The 14,633-nt window shown below is 44.6% G+C and overlaps 1 protein-coding gene and 1 long non-coding RNA gene across 4 annotated transcripts in view; one reads left to right on the top strand and one right to left on the bottom strand.

Annotated features, from left to right (window-relative positions):
* The window catches only part of PLXDC2 (plexin domain containing 2), a 437,738-nt gene extending 434,742 nt beyond the window's left edge, over window positions 1–2,996 (bottom strand). The window contains exon 1 of one of the 2 annotated variants that reach the window (XM_036880911.2): window positions 2,776–2,996. In XM_036880911.2, the coding sequence (XP_036736806.2) occupies window positions 2,776–2,887 (112 nt within the window). In that variant the 5' untranslated portion in view covers window positions 2,888–2,996. Of the gene's footprint in view, window positions 1–2,019; window positions 2,143–2,775 lie in introns of those variants that run through there. The other variant, XM_057498266.1, reaches the window with a different exon arrangement.
* Window positions 2,997–3,489: 493 nt separating this feature from the next.
* LOC130682923 (uncharacterized) lies at window positions 3,490–5,334 on the top strand. Of its 2 annotated transcripts, none has more exons than XR_008996376.1 (2): window positions 3,490–3,624; window positions 5,092–5,334. It is a non-coding gene; the product is annotated as an uncharacterized LOC130682923 (long non-coding RNA). The 2 variants fall into 2 exon arrangements; XR_008996377.1 differs by having other exon boundaries at window positions 3,502–3,624; window positions 4,344–5,334.
* The last annotated feature ends 9,299 nt before the right edge of the window (window positions 5,335–14,633 follow it).

Raw genomic sequence — 14,633 nt, 5'->3', positions numbered from 1 at the left:
TTCATAATCTCCAACAATGATGCAAGGTGATTGTTTTTTTCCCACTGTATTCATTACACCACAAGAATGTATTCAAAGTATAGGTCTTTACATGTAGGAAGTGCTATATAAATGTTGAATGAATATTTAATTTCAAGAAAAATGGGAATATTTTAATTTCAAGGAAAATAGGAATATAATAACTCATTACTGTAAATTCCCAGTCACCAATAAATGGAGAGTTGAAATATCAGAAATATTTCATATAGGGAAAACAAAATATTAAGGTTCATTAATTTAAGAGATTTGGGAAAGAATGGGAATATTAGAAATTAGCAATTTCTCTGACTGCCCTCTGGTGGCAATAAAGTCAACTGCAGCACTTCTAAAGTTATGAATAATAAAATGCCACTGTTACAAAATCAGATTTTTTTCCCCTTGTGCCACAATGTCTGTGATAAAAATCCTGATTGCTATATGCCAAATTTCAAGAGTGTTTATCTTTTTAAACAATGTTCTTATACCGAACTTTTAGCTAGACTACTTTACAAAGGAAACTATATGTTTTCTTCCATTTTATGGTTATATGTTATATACTCAGTATGCTGACCATTTAATTCCAAGATTGTTTCATGAAACTATATGTAGACTGATAACTAGGAAAGAAGCTACTTCAGTTTGTAATACATCTCCCAAAGTTTTGCCTAGAAACTTAAAACTCTTCCTTTCTTACTCAATCCTATAAATATATGGATTTCTAGAGTAGTTTCCAACCAGAAATATTGGGTTGGTTTGTAATACCATAATACCTGTATCTTGTGTTGAACAATGTAGATATTTTATATTCCCCAAAGAAAAGGCTTTTAATTGGCCAATTTTAGAGTGAATCAATTTCATTCTCAATTTGAGAACTTCGAATATTAAATTCATTGTATATATATTCTTTTATTTAACATTATTAATAATTAACATTATTAATGAAAAAAGTCCAGAAGAAAATTTACATTTACTGACTTTTTTTTTTAAACTGTAAAACACATTACTTATTTCCAATGCCAAAGAAGTTTTCCAATAAACAACTTCGGGTACATTTCGGTGCACACAACTCTCTAACCTCCTTTGCGATGAATTAAGTTGCTTTCTTTAAGCATTTATTTATTACATTAAGATGCCCATGAAAAGTATTGTTGTATCTTTTCAAATAAATGTGTTGCTTTCCCAATAGGTAAAAATCTTACTTTTTTTTTAACCAATGAAATGTATCAGAAAAATAAGCAGAAGGTATGATCCGATATAAATAATACCTGGTCAAGAACAACCGATGTGCATCTATGAAAAACAATAATATGTGAAAAAGACAAATCAACATCCCGGGAATCTGCGTTTTATCCACACCTAAGCGCTGTCATCACGCTGCCACCTGCTCTCCACCCTCGATGCCCCAATGTACACACCCCCTCCAATCTAAACTGTAGCGGGGAGTCAGTATCTGTCCTTCATAAGAATTTACACCAGGGGCAGGCACAGTGTTCTGACTGTCTTCTAGGTCTCAACCTGTAAAACTTCATTCAAGGACTTCCTTCAAGATTCACCACACCTGGAAGGCCCAGGTGCCCTCCCTAGCCTTCCATCTGAGACATATTTGATGTTTGCGGATGCAAGTATACTTTCTGAGGAATCACCTAACCATTTTATTCTCTCAGAATTAAAACAAAACAAAGCAAAACCTTGGTTATCAAAACTAGAAGTTTTTGTTTCCTTTTCTTTTCCTTCCAAATGTTTTTTGCTCATTTAATCGCCTCTCGAAGTCTACCCGAGTTCACAAATCTCTGCCAAGGTCTCTGTCTACCTATTTCTTCACTTTCTTCCTAAGGGGCAGAAATAGGGAGCAGGCACCGGGTTCCTACTGGATAAGGTCCTCGAGGCAGCTGGACCTCCGGCTCAGCAGCGCCTCGCCCGGAGAGGCCAGGCGACGCGGGCCGAGAGGTGTAGCGGGTTCCGAACTAGCCCGAGGGGCGCGGTTCCCGGCCGGACACGCACCTGGCTGGAGCAGCCTCAGGAGCAGGAGGAGCAGCCACTGGGGAGATGCTGAGGCCGGGGAATCCCGGCAGGGGCAATGTCAGGGCACTCGAAGGAATCCCCAGCATGTTCCCTGTCTGCGAGGCGGGCCGGAAGACGGGCCAGGGGATGGTTACCAGAGGCAACCCCGCCCTACTTCTGCCACCGCCTTCCTTCCTCGGCGCCCCGCAGCACCTACCTACCCCGCCCCATCGCCACTGCACGCTCAGCCCGACTCGGAGAGGGAGCTTAGGTGGGGATCGCCTACGGGAGGAAGGTGCGGTCACAGGGATTTTCTCCAGCAGGAGTCCTGCGAATCCCGATTGCCACCACAACCCCCACCCACGGACCCCATCACGCACTCGCTCAGCTTGTCTGGGCAGCAGGGAAGGAGGAGGGGCCGGAGAAGATATAGCGCAGGGATGCCAGCTCCTGGGGAGGTATCCACGGAAGGAGGTTTGCTCTTACACCAGAGACCTCCCTGGTGACTTGGGGGAGACGGTACCACCCCTGACGCTCAGATGAAGCAAGCCCGAAATCCTCAAGAAAAACTCCAGTCTCCACCATCCTTCTCTAGCCAACTCTCATCTCCCCAGGTGGGAAGCCCAAGTTTACCCGAAAAACAATTGCAATAACTTTCCCAAGGGCAGACAGATGAGAGATGGGGGTGGCTTGAGAATGGGAGTGCCAGAGAGGTTTCAGCTGCGAACAAAATCAGCCAACGAAAGTGCATCTTACCATTGATTTGATTTCCAGGCTCCCCTTCAGTGAACTGAAACCGGTCCATTAAAAAGTGGCAAAGTAACACAACTCCTGCAGCGGCGAGGTCGGCCCTCGGGAACCTCGCCATGCCGCCGCTGCGACCTCCCTCGCCTCCCCGCTAGTCCTCCTCCAGCGCCCAGTGTTCGGGGGGCTCCCGGTGAGAATGGGGACAGCCGGGCGGAGAGCTGCAGACCGGTTTGGGCTGGACCAGGAGGCCTTTGTAAATTTCGCTGGGCTTTCACACCCGGAGCTGAGAAAAGGAAGAAGGGAAAGCGAGCGGCAGTGCAGTCCTCTCCGGACTCCCGGGTCTCTTCGCGACTTGCCACGGCACTCACAGCCCTCACCCCAAACAGAACGGCAAACGCGGGCAGGAAAGACCACTTGCAACCGGGGCTCGCTAACTCTCTGCTCCACACGGGCGGCACCACCCCGGTGCCCGCACAGTGACTTCTGAGCCCACGCGATGCGCTCCTCTAGGTTCAAAACAAATCTAATTCCACAGCCGGCGCGGCTGGCGCCTCCAAATCCAAGAGGGCTGTCGGCTCAGGAGGAACTTTCCCCAGTGTTGGGATGGCTCCCGGGGGAGGTTTGGTTTTGCGGGAGGAGGGTTAACGTGGGCTGGCGAAACCCCTCCGACAAGTTTTTCTTCTTTTCTTCGCCCGACGTCGGACGCGCGTCGTCTCTCGCAGCCACAGGGATGGGCAGCCCCAAAGAGCTGAGCCCTAGGAAGGCTCGGGCTGCAGCAAGCTGTCTGAGGTCCGAAGCCAGAAATATGTGTCTTTAAAAAAAAAAAAAAAGGAAGAGGAAGAAAGAAATGGGGAGGGGGTAGTCAGGCCGAAATCTATTGGGAGAGGGTTTTCCTCGCTGAGGAGGAGGTGGCCCGAGCTCCACCGAGCCCCTGGAGTTTGGTGGCGGAGGGGGCGCCTCCACCGCCGCGCTCCCGCTCCACACTTTGGGGAGGGAAGGCAGCTCACAATTTGCCAGGTCTGCCGCGGCACTCTCCTCCCTCCTCTCTCTTCCCTCCCCTTCACCCCTCCAGCTTCTCCCACCTTCCTCCCAGAAACTAGCCGCTAGCACCGACCTGCCCTAGGGCTGCAGTTTCCTTGGGGCTGCCGGCGGAGTAGCCTAAAGATTAAGCCGGGGGAGCAAACCAAGGCGGAGTGAGAGGGCAGCTCCTGCCTGGCGCGCCCCGGCAGCCGGCGGCCCAGAGACCCGAGAGGCGGCGAGGAAGGCGTGCTGGGAGGGGAGGGCCAGGAGGCACCACCGCACCCCCGGGACGCCATCCCTGCACCGGGCTCGCGCCTTTCGCAGGCCCGCAGCCGCGCCAGCCCCCACCTGAGCCCCCGGCCTCCTTGCGCCCGACTCTGGGGGACCCCGCCCTGCTCTAGCGGCCCCCGGCCGCCGGCGGGGTCTTCCTGGACGCCAAAGGGTTAATTACAGTTCGCCATTCCCAGGAGGGCGTGTGTGTCAGTGGTTGGGGTGTGAAGAAAGCAAACCAGAACGAGTTCGGTTACTGACCCCGAGAAGCCCTCTCGGCCCCGCAGACCCGCGAGGCTGGAGGAGGAAGGTAGCGCTGGGCAGCGTGGACGAGCCGCCCCCTGCTTTGCAAAGTGTCTGCGGAACGAAAGCGAGAGTTTAAAGAAACAGGAGGCCCACTGAATTTCCTATGGGTCTTCAACAGAAATTCTCTCGCTAGTATGTTTTTGTTTTATCAGCTTCAGCATTAACCCTTTCCAGTTTGCATAATCTCAGGTTAAAGGGATAAATACAAAGAAAGGAAGCAATGAACATTAATTAAAAGTACTGATTCTAGAACCAGACTGCCAGGGCTGGAATTACACCTCCCTCACTGAACAGCCAAATGACTGAGAGGTTTACTTAATCTCACTGTGCCTCAGTGCCTCACCCATCAAATGGGAAGATGGTAGTGATGTCCTTAACAAGGTCCTGGTATTAGATTAAGTGAATTAATACTGTATACTTACAGAATTGTGAACAGAGCCTTGGAGAATTATGAACAGCGCCTGCACAAAGTACATGACTTTATGTTTCTTAAATTAGAAAGGAGAGGAAAGGAGAGAGGCCTAAACCAGTGGAGAGTTTGCTTCAGTATTGAGTTCAAAAGGTCTTGTTAGTCTGTTCTTGTCCACTCTATTCCACACCCTGAAGAGTTTAGGGACGCCATTAATAATCCCCTGTGAAAACGAATGAAGAAAACCTAATTCAGAATGAGTCAGTAAGCAGTATCGGAAGGTTCTAGCTACTCTTCACAACTTACTTTATGTACCCCAGCAGGAAGAAGGCAGAGTTTTCTCCCTGCCCAGCAACAACCATCCAATGAGAGGCCACCGGAACCCCTGGAACTCCTCCAATGAACTTTTGCTCAAAACAATGCCTCCCAGCTCCCTCTTTTCCTCTATAAAGGCACACACTTCTCTATAGTCAGCCAAAGTTTGTCCCAAATTGTAATTATTTGGCTATTTCCAAATAAGTCTTTTGCTGGTTAAATAAATAAATTTGGCTATTTATTTTGAAGATTGACACACCTTAATTTTGTGGTAAGACCCACTGGAAGTGGATCCCTATTATTCAATTACTCTGCTAATTTGATGCATAAAGAATGGCTCTGTCATGGTTACTTAGCTGGCAAGAAGAAAGAAAACAGGAAATTTAACATGTTATCCCTAATGAAATGCTCAACTTGCACCTATTTCAGAATACATATATAATTACATATTATATGTTTTATATATTGTAACTCGGGGACAGGAGGGGCAAATGCCAGGGCAAAATACCTTTGAAACTGAAATCAGACAAAAGGAGAAATAAAGTAAAAGAAACCTGTTTATTTCTTACAAACAGTCATCCACTTCTGCTCTCCCAGTCTCACCTGACCTGGCTGCAGAAGAAGACGCTCCACCCAACGTCTCCTGTCCAGATATACCCTCTTGCCCTTGTAATTACCTATTGATATGGAGATTGACTACTTCTCTCCACCCCTTGGAAACACCTATTGCTATGAAGATGAACAAAGGCCAGGTGAGAGGTTCTTGAAATATTGCAATTTTACCCACAGACCACCCCTCCAGAAATCTCACCTTACAATCTCCTTGTTCTGCATCCTCTGCAATGGCTCCTGGGTGAGAAAACTGGAGCATTGTAACCAAACTAATAACATACAATACCAACAGCAATAAAATCATGATAATCCATAAGCTAGAGGATTCAGCTAGGTTCCAAGTCCTGTGTAGATGAAGTCCATAGCTTGCCCATTCCACAGGCAGGCAGTAGCTGAAGAGGTAGGGAGTTCAGAGCAATCATCACACAGCAGCTGCAGCCCCGGGACACATCCAGGCCACAGGAACTGCAGAAGAAAATAACCTTAAGGGCAATAAGATACATGTTTTAATGACACCAGCATAGGCAAATCTTGTCCATCAGGTAGGATGCATGCAAGAGAGTGGTCCTGTGATAGGACAGTGGCAGGAATGGGATCTCTTCCTGGTCTAGTATACCAGACTTTCACCCCCTCCCTGTGGGAGGTATAGATTGGCTCAATATATATGGCTATGGGAGGTACATGCACTGGCTATAAAGATAAAAAAAAACTTCCCCACAAGATGCTCTTACCTCCAGAACCTTTTGAGTACACTACTATGATCTTTGGGGGCCACTGTTATGTTACTCCAAAAATACACAGGAGGCTAGCTTCCAGGTCTTTTCCCCAAGATTCCAGATGGGCCAGCTATCTCTGGTCCATGTGTTGAAATGTTCAGGGCCACATCCACTCAACAGTGTCTCAGGGTATAACACAGTTGGGGCTGGCAGCAGGAGGTTGTTCTGCTGGCTTCAATAACTTCTCTTTGATTTGCACATACAGTTGTATAGGAGAAGGAGCAATGTGTGTTAGCATATCCACAGGGCTCAAGGCTCCTTTTGGGCTTTTCATTCAAATGCTGTAGCACTCTCCATAAGCAAACTGACCAGCCCCATAGACTATTGGTGACCAACTACAGGCCAAATTTCAACAAACCACTGTACCTCTCTATCATGCCTACCCCAATAGGGTTACATGGTACACGAAACTTCCACTTTATTCCTAATTACTGCACCCATTTTTGTAATGCATGTCCAGTAAAGTAGGTGCCTTGATTGCTCACCATCATCTGCAGCTAGCTATAGGCTGCAAAGAGACACTCTAGGCTGCTTTTGGTGGTTTGCTGATCTGCAGTACATGCAGGAAAAACAACCAAGAGGCCATTAGTTATGTCCACACAAGTCATGGCATAGGAATATCCTTCTGATATGGGCAGAGGCCCAATGTAGTCTATCTACCACCTGACAAGTGATTCGGCCCCTTCACTATTGTTCCATGTTGCTGCGGAATTCAGTGTAAATTCCTCTTAGACCACACAAGGCACTCCTTCCAGGCTCTGCTGACTTCATCAAAGGTCAACAGCAAGCCCCACCGACGGGCTACAGCCCACATTATCTTTTTCCCTACATGCAACAAACGCTGATGTAACCATTGGGCTACATCAGAGGCAGGCTTTCCTTCTAGCCAGCACACCTGGGCCAATGTGTCTGCTTCATCATTCCCTGGGGATACCAAAGGCAAATGGCCCTTCACATGATATACAGTAACTGTCTTAGTCTGACCAGAGGCCCATAGGTCTTGCCACAGCTCTTGCCCCCAAAGAGGTTAGTGACTAACCAGCCATTTGGCATGGTACCATGTTGGTAATCACAGGGTCAAGCCCTAATAGAAAGCCCAGCTGTCAGTGCAGACAACTATAGGGGAGGGCTCCTGGGTGATCACAAGCCCTACTGCCCACAACTCAGCCCATTGGCTGCTCTTCCACTCTCCATTCTCCATCCATATTCTCTCAGTCTTAGGATGGGAAGTGGCAACCCTCCACTTTGGGGGCTGCCCATGACTGGGGCTGCCTGTATACCAAGCATCTTCAGGTAGATGGACTTTTCTCTCCTGATATGGACTCTTGGCTACCATGACTCAAAAGCAAGTTTTTCCTGCTTTCCACATCACTGGACCCAATAGGCATTGGGTTCTCCACTTAAGGGGCTAGTAGAGGGCACTACACTGCTGTAAATATGCGCCCCATTTGGCCAGTGTAGGTGTCTGTGCAATGCCACTCTGTGGCCTTTGGGTCCAGTCTCACACTGACCCCGTGATGGGTTAGGTGGTTATTACCTTCATCACAGCTGTTCTGGTGATAGGCTCCATAGCTTGCAAGGTGTCATACACAGCAGTCAATTGCTTCTCTGTTAAGGTGTACTGGACCTCTGCTCCTTTCCATAGTTTTGACCAGAATTCAATAAGTTGGTGCATTCATTCAAACTGCTGCCAAAGGTCCCATCCATAATCATCTTTGGTTAACTAAACATCTAGCTCATACGGCCTTGATGAGTCTGTGACAAATGGTGGGACTGTGGAGGTATCCCTGTGGAAGGACAGTGAATGTCCACTGCCACTCTCCCCACATGAAGACAAACTCTTCCTGACTTTCCTTTGCTATGTCAATAGAGAAGAAAGCACTAGCAAGGTCCACAACATAGTGATACGTCCCTAGTTCATGGTTGAGGTTGTCTATAAGGGCTGCTATAAAGAGGACAGCAACATGCAAAGGGGGTGTGACTTTATTCAGTTCCCTGTTATACATCAAAAGCTGTCTGGCTTTTCCACTGGCCACACTGGGGAAGTAAAAGGACTATGAGTAGGCTTTATGAGGCCCACTTTTCCAACTCCTGTAGAATTTCTCCAGTTTCCTTGTAGGCAATTTATACTGCTTAGTATTTGTCACTAGCCGAGGTACAGGAAGAACTACGGGTTGGTACTTAGCATGTCCCCTTAGAACTGCCTTTACCACTCTTACCCTCAGTCTGAACTCACCTGCAGTGGTCTGTAACCACGTCCCTACAGGATATTGACCCCAAAATATATTCGGGGATGGGAGAAATGTACACAGTATACTCCTTTGGGGTTAAATGCCCTATCCCCAGTGGGATTTGGGCTTTCTTCACTCTAATTGCCTTACCCCCATAGCCACCTATCACAGCAGGGGTCCCAGGAAAATGCTCAAGGTTGCCATGAATCGGAAAACATTCAGCTCTTGTGTCCACCACTGCCAGGACACATTGTACATTCATGGGGGATGAACAAATTACTAATTCTACATGTGGCCTCTGGTCCCCACCATGTCCCCCAAGGTAACTTAACCACTCTCCCCTCAGTTGAACTGTGATGCCCAATCATCCTCCTGTAGGGGTGAGGGTCCAGGCAGAGCCTGAGTACTGTCCCCTAGTAGGTCTTGCATGGACACAGGCCAGACATAGGCCTCTTTGACTCTGGCTTCCATGTCCTGGACCTCTGTGGCTGGAATTGCTGCTCTGGCTTTAATTGGTGCCACAGTTATAACAAGATCCTATTGGGCTGCCCATCCAGTTTCCCTTTCACTACCCTGGCCTTTAACAAATCAGTCCACATCTGTGTCCTCTAGACCTTCACAGGGCCCTTTGCACCTCTCCTTTCATTCGTAACCATCCATGCTATCATTGTTTCAGCCTCCCCAGATCTGTTAAAGTATGAGTAGCCTCACTTATGGGGGGCAAGAATAGTTACTAGGGACCCAAAGAGAGATGGGGGAGCTGTATGGAGCACGAGATTTCTCATTCCTATGGTGAACAACTCCTCATTGTGGGCCTGGGATCCATATTATAGACGATATTTTTCATTTCCAGCTCACATAACACCAGCTGGAGCTCAGCATATGTTTTCTAGTGGGTAAGTATGGTAAATCACCCTGATTGAGCCAGACTGCCCTGATGGCTGCTGTCAGCCATTCCAGAAGCACCCAGTTTCCTGAGGTGTGATGGACACTTTGCAACCACTGCAGGAGGGAAGGGTGAATTATCAGGGAAGTTGGTCTAGTCATTTCAGAACCCGACATAACAATGTTTTCCACCCCCATATCCCAGAGATGCAAAGGCCATGTAGGCAGAGGTTCTGACAACTTCTGCTGAGCCAAATGCTCATGTCCACCAGCTCATCCTGAGTATGGGTATGGGGCAGAGCATGGAGCGCTCCATAACTTGGGAAAGAGGTTGCTTCTCCCCCTGAGGAGTCCACGGTTGTTCCTTTTTTTTCTTAATTATAACAGGGTGGGCCTTTAATACAGGAGTGGCTGGTGCCTTGGGCAGAGGCCTCAGCAACAGATCGGCCCTCAGTCCCACCCCCATCCTCCCCTGACATCTCCTCTACCATATCCAAGGCTGAAGGCACCGCTCTTTCCTCCCCCTCTTCCTACTGAAATGTAGCTTCTCCTGCTGCCTCTTCCCTCACTGCTAACTTATCTTCCAGGAGCATGGCCCATCTTCTCAATAAATGTCTTTCTTTCTTAAGGGCATCCCATATGTCATCTCTTCCAAGCAATGCTCAAGTGTCTCTCTCTCCCACGGTAGTCTCTCTCTTTCCTTGATAACACTTCCAGTATCTCAAGGAAAAGAATCCTATAATCCCAGCTGCTACACGGCCACTCAGGGCCTCTAAGCAGTCTTCTATCTCACAGAGAGCTAATTCCTCAGCTTCCAGTGTCTCCACCCTTCCCCATTTCTGGGGAGGGCCCCATCCCTCTAGGAGGTGCTTTTTCCTAGACCATCCCTCTAGGAGGTGCTTTCCTCCCCAGTTGGAAAACCCACGGATAGGGAGCTCCTGGGTGAAGCTATACCCTTTACTGCTTGAGCCACTAGGGCCTTCTTATCATGCACAGTGGGGGTTCTGGGCATCTCCCCACCATCTCTATGGGCAGCCTGCCCAAGGGTTGCACCCATGTAGACATATTTCGGGTTCAGAGTTCCTGCCGACTACCACCAGATGTAACTCCAGGGGGGAAATCCTGGGGCAAAATACCTTTAAAACTGAAATCAGTCAAAGGGAGAAATAAAGTGGGAGAAACCCATTTATTTCTTACAAGCAGTCATCCACTTCTCCTCTTCCATGTTTCTTGACCCAGTTGCAGAATAAGGGACCCCACCCAACCTCTCCAGTCCAGATATGCCCTGCTCGCCCTTGTAATTACCTATTGATATGGAGATGGACTACTTTTCACCCCTTGCAATCACCTATTGATCTGGAGATGCCATAAGATCAGTCAAGACACTCTGGAAATTTCAGTTTTACCCATATATATATATGTGCACGAATAAACATAATACACATACACACTTTATTATGCCAAGATTGTTGCTTTCCCCTGAGCTTTCTCCCAATCTTCCTTCTCATCATCTTTAGGAAATCTGGTTCACTCAAACAAGAGTTTTTTAAGTTCTATGCAACATTAGATGCAAATTTGAGTACCTGAGATATTTATCTGTTTCACATTAAGTTGGAAAACAGTCTTCTAATCAAAATTTGATTGTTGTTTAATTTATGTTGATTTTGTGGGTGCACCCCTGGTGAGGTCATTACTTCATGGATCTATGTGGAAAGCTTCCTAAAATGTTCTGTACAACTCCATTTCCCATTATATGGAAATTTATGGGGAACCCAGCAAGAGTCATCTCAAGAAAGCATCTCTTCTTTTACTCTGGGATAGTTCCCTCTACTTTCACAATAGAAAAAGGGGTGTTTTGTTTCTGATAAGAAACAAGTTGCCACCTCTTCCTAGTATCATTTTGTTTTTCTTTTATTATTATTTATGCAAATTAGCAATGCTTATTTTTCTTATTGCTTGTTGCCAGCAATCCTTTGCCCTCCTGATTGAAGCTATATACCTTAATTGGAAATTTGATACCAAAAGTTGAAAGAGAGCCAAATGGTAATTTACAGTGATTCTGGAAAGGCTTTTATGTGTTTTAACTACCTCACTGGTGCTGTTTGTTTGCCATTACTCTTATCTTAATCTTATTCTGAAGAGTTTCCCATTTAGGAAATTCTTATGCCCACATAGGTATGGGAGAAGATGCAGATAAGCAAGAATCAACCATGCGTGGTGATTTAGTCCCCAGAACTAAAAAGGAACATCACTGTCTAGTTTCTAGCAAAACAACAACAACAAAATGTACATAGGACAGAATGTTCAGTATGAGATGGAAACAGCTGATTGACCACATAATCCTGGCTGATTATAAGTAGTGTGCTTTGTGGCCTAATGACTGGAGTTCACCATATACATTTCACTATAGTAGAATTTTCTCTTTCAGTTTCATAGAAACAAATTAAGATATCTGTATAGAAAAAGTTCACCATTAGATTTGAGAGAAGAGTTAGTTATTTATGAGTGAAGTTCCTGTTTATTATTGATATAAGAAATGAATTGCTAATTTTTTTACCCCCTAGCTTAATTTAGCCAACCTCTCAAATAATACATGAATCAGGAATTATAAAGGAGTAATAATACTGAGTTCTTAGCCCATGACAAAGATCTGAAGTTCATAGAACACTCTCTTCTTTTAAGATCTTAATATTGTACATCAGAATCATTCTCAACATCATAGAACTTTGGGGAGACATTAGCACCTGAGCTAATTCTGTACAGATTTCAAACCTGTTTGCAACCCCTTATCTATACCAACTTTTAGAGAGATTTTTCACACATTCCAAGAATAGTACTATTGTTCAAGGTAATTATAATTACTCATCTCATCCCACCTCCAATTCTTAACACTACTATTTCCAAGAACCTGTCCTAAATTGAAATTTGGCTAACAGGATACTCAAGAAAACATCATGCTTATACTTGGAAAAACTGAGGTGTAATACAGGCTGTGGAGTAATCTATTTTTTTATTATTATTTCAGGAAACCTTTTTTTGCCCACTTTCATAAGATTTGTTAAAACTTTCTAAAATATATGTGAGATAAAGGGAAATTGCTGTTAGTGGATTGCTTTTATTCATTCCAAAACTAATATTATGACCTTTTCCTCTAGGTCTATTCCATTTCCTCTCCCTCCTCATTTGATAGAACTAATTTTTGTACCTCCGATACAAAATTACAAGACTCATTTGCTCATCTTGGCTGACTTCTACTCTTACAATCAACCAGGACTTCATTACACTGTTGGTGGATATTTCAGCTTTGTGCTTTTTTATAGTTTTGAGTAAAAACTTCACAAATAGAGTGTTTTGAATCAAACAGACCTTTTAAAAATTCACCTAACAGCTAACATCACTCTTTTTCTCTCTTTTTTAAATTAAAATATCATTGATATACAATCTTATTTGGTTTCAAATACCCAAAACAGTGGTTCAACAGTTACTCGTATTATTAAATCCTCACCCCTCTACTCTGGTCACTATCTGTCAACATAGTAAGATGTTACAGAATCATTGACTATATTGTCCATGCTGCACTACAATCCCTGTGACCAAATTGTATTGTGATTGTGAATTACTGTGCCCCTTTATCCCCTTCACCCACCCCCTACCCACCCCAACCCCTACATCACTCTTTTTTTACAGGAACATTTAACATGAAAAAATACTTAGCAGTGTTTTTATCCTCATAACAATATTAGATTTATTCTCTGGATGAAACTAACCATATAATTATACCTGTCTCATTCATAATGAAATAATACACCACATTAAAATTTAATTCATGTTTATATTTCTTCTTTCTAAATCTTAAGCTAATGTTTTCTTCACTAGTAAATAGAAAAGTACAAAAATGGACAACTCAAAGTAGAAATTATTAAAATGGAATTATTTATAAAAATCATTAAAAAGGGTATGGGCATTATCTTTTCTTTCTTTTTAAGTAGCAACAGTGCATGGTCGAAACATAGACCTTATTCCTCAATTGTACTGAAGGATAAACTCCTGTATTTTGCAAAAAGGAAAGTGCTCAGTAAGCACTTAGTAAATCAATGAAATAAACATGTTAAAGAATATGTTGCACAATGCCTAATAACAGAGGTCATAGAAAAGTTCCAAAAATGTTGATTGTTGTGGACAGTTGTCAGCCTTATATCCCACCGAGATTTTTTGAAATGATCAAAATGTCTAAAGCACAGGACATATGTCCCACAAGTGGTGTCAGCCCAGGTAGGAGTTGTGCTTCTGCAGACCCTTGGTGGAAGCTACTAACTCCTGGCACAGACTACAGGGCTGTTGTGTTGGCTGCTGGAAGGCTGTGTACCACACCGCATGACTGCTGCTAATATTCAGCCCTGATGGTTTGCACTGCATTTCCTATCCTCACCTTGCATTCATCTTGTTTTCCTTTCCTCTAAATTATCTCTTTTTGTTTCCATCTGTACTAAATGAGTTGTTTGATATATAATTCACATAGCTTAAGATTCACCTTTTGAAAAGGTACGATTCAGTGGTTTTTAGTATACTCACAAGTCTGTGAACCCAAAACTAACATCTAATTCCAGAACACTTTCATTACCCAAAAAGAAACCCCATAGCCATTAGCAGCCACTCCCCATTCCATTCTCCCCTCAACCCCTGGCAACCACTAACCTACTTTCTGTCTATGGATTTTCCTATTGATATTTCCTATAAGTGGAATCTACAATATGTGGCGTATTATGTCTGACTTCTTTCATTATGCATAATGATTTCAAAGTTCTTCTATGCTGTAGCATGTATCAATACTTTATTCCTCTTTATTGCCAAATAATATTCCATTAAGTGAATCTACTAGATTCTTTATGTCCTTCAGTTGATAGGATGTTCCCACTTGATGCTATGAACATCCTTCCACAATTTGTACAATTTGTGTGAACAATTCCACAATTTGTACAATTTGTGTGAACAAATGGATGATATAATGATCTTATGGTTAACTTTGACAAACTGATTCTATGG

Source organism: Manis pentadactyla, chromosome 3 (assembly GCF_030020395.1).
Source record: "Manis pentadactyla isolate mManPen7 chromosome 3, mManPen7.hap1, whole genome shotgun sequence".
NCBI lineage: Eukaryota > Metazoa > Chordata > Mammalia > Pholidota > Manidae > Manis > Manis pentadactyla.
Note: the sequence above shows the minus strand (reverse complement) of the source record. Positions and strands in the feature narration are given on the sequence as shown.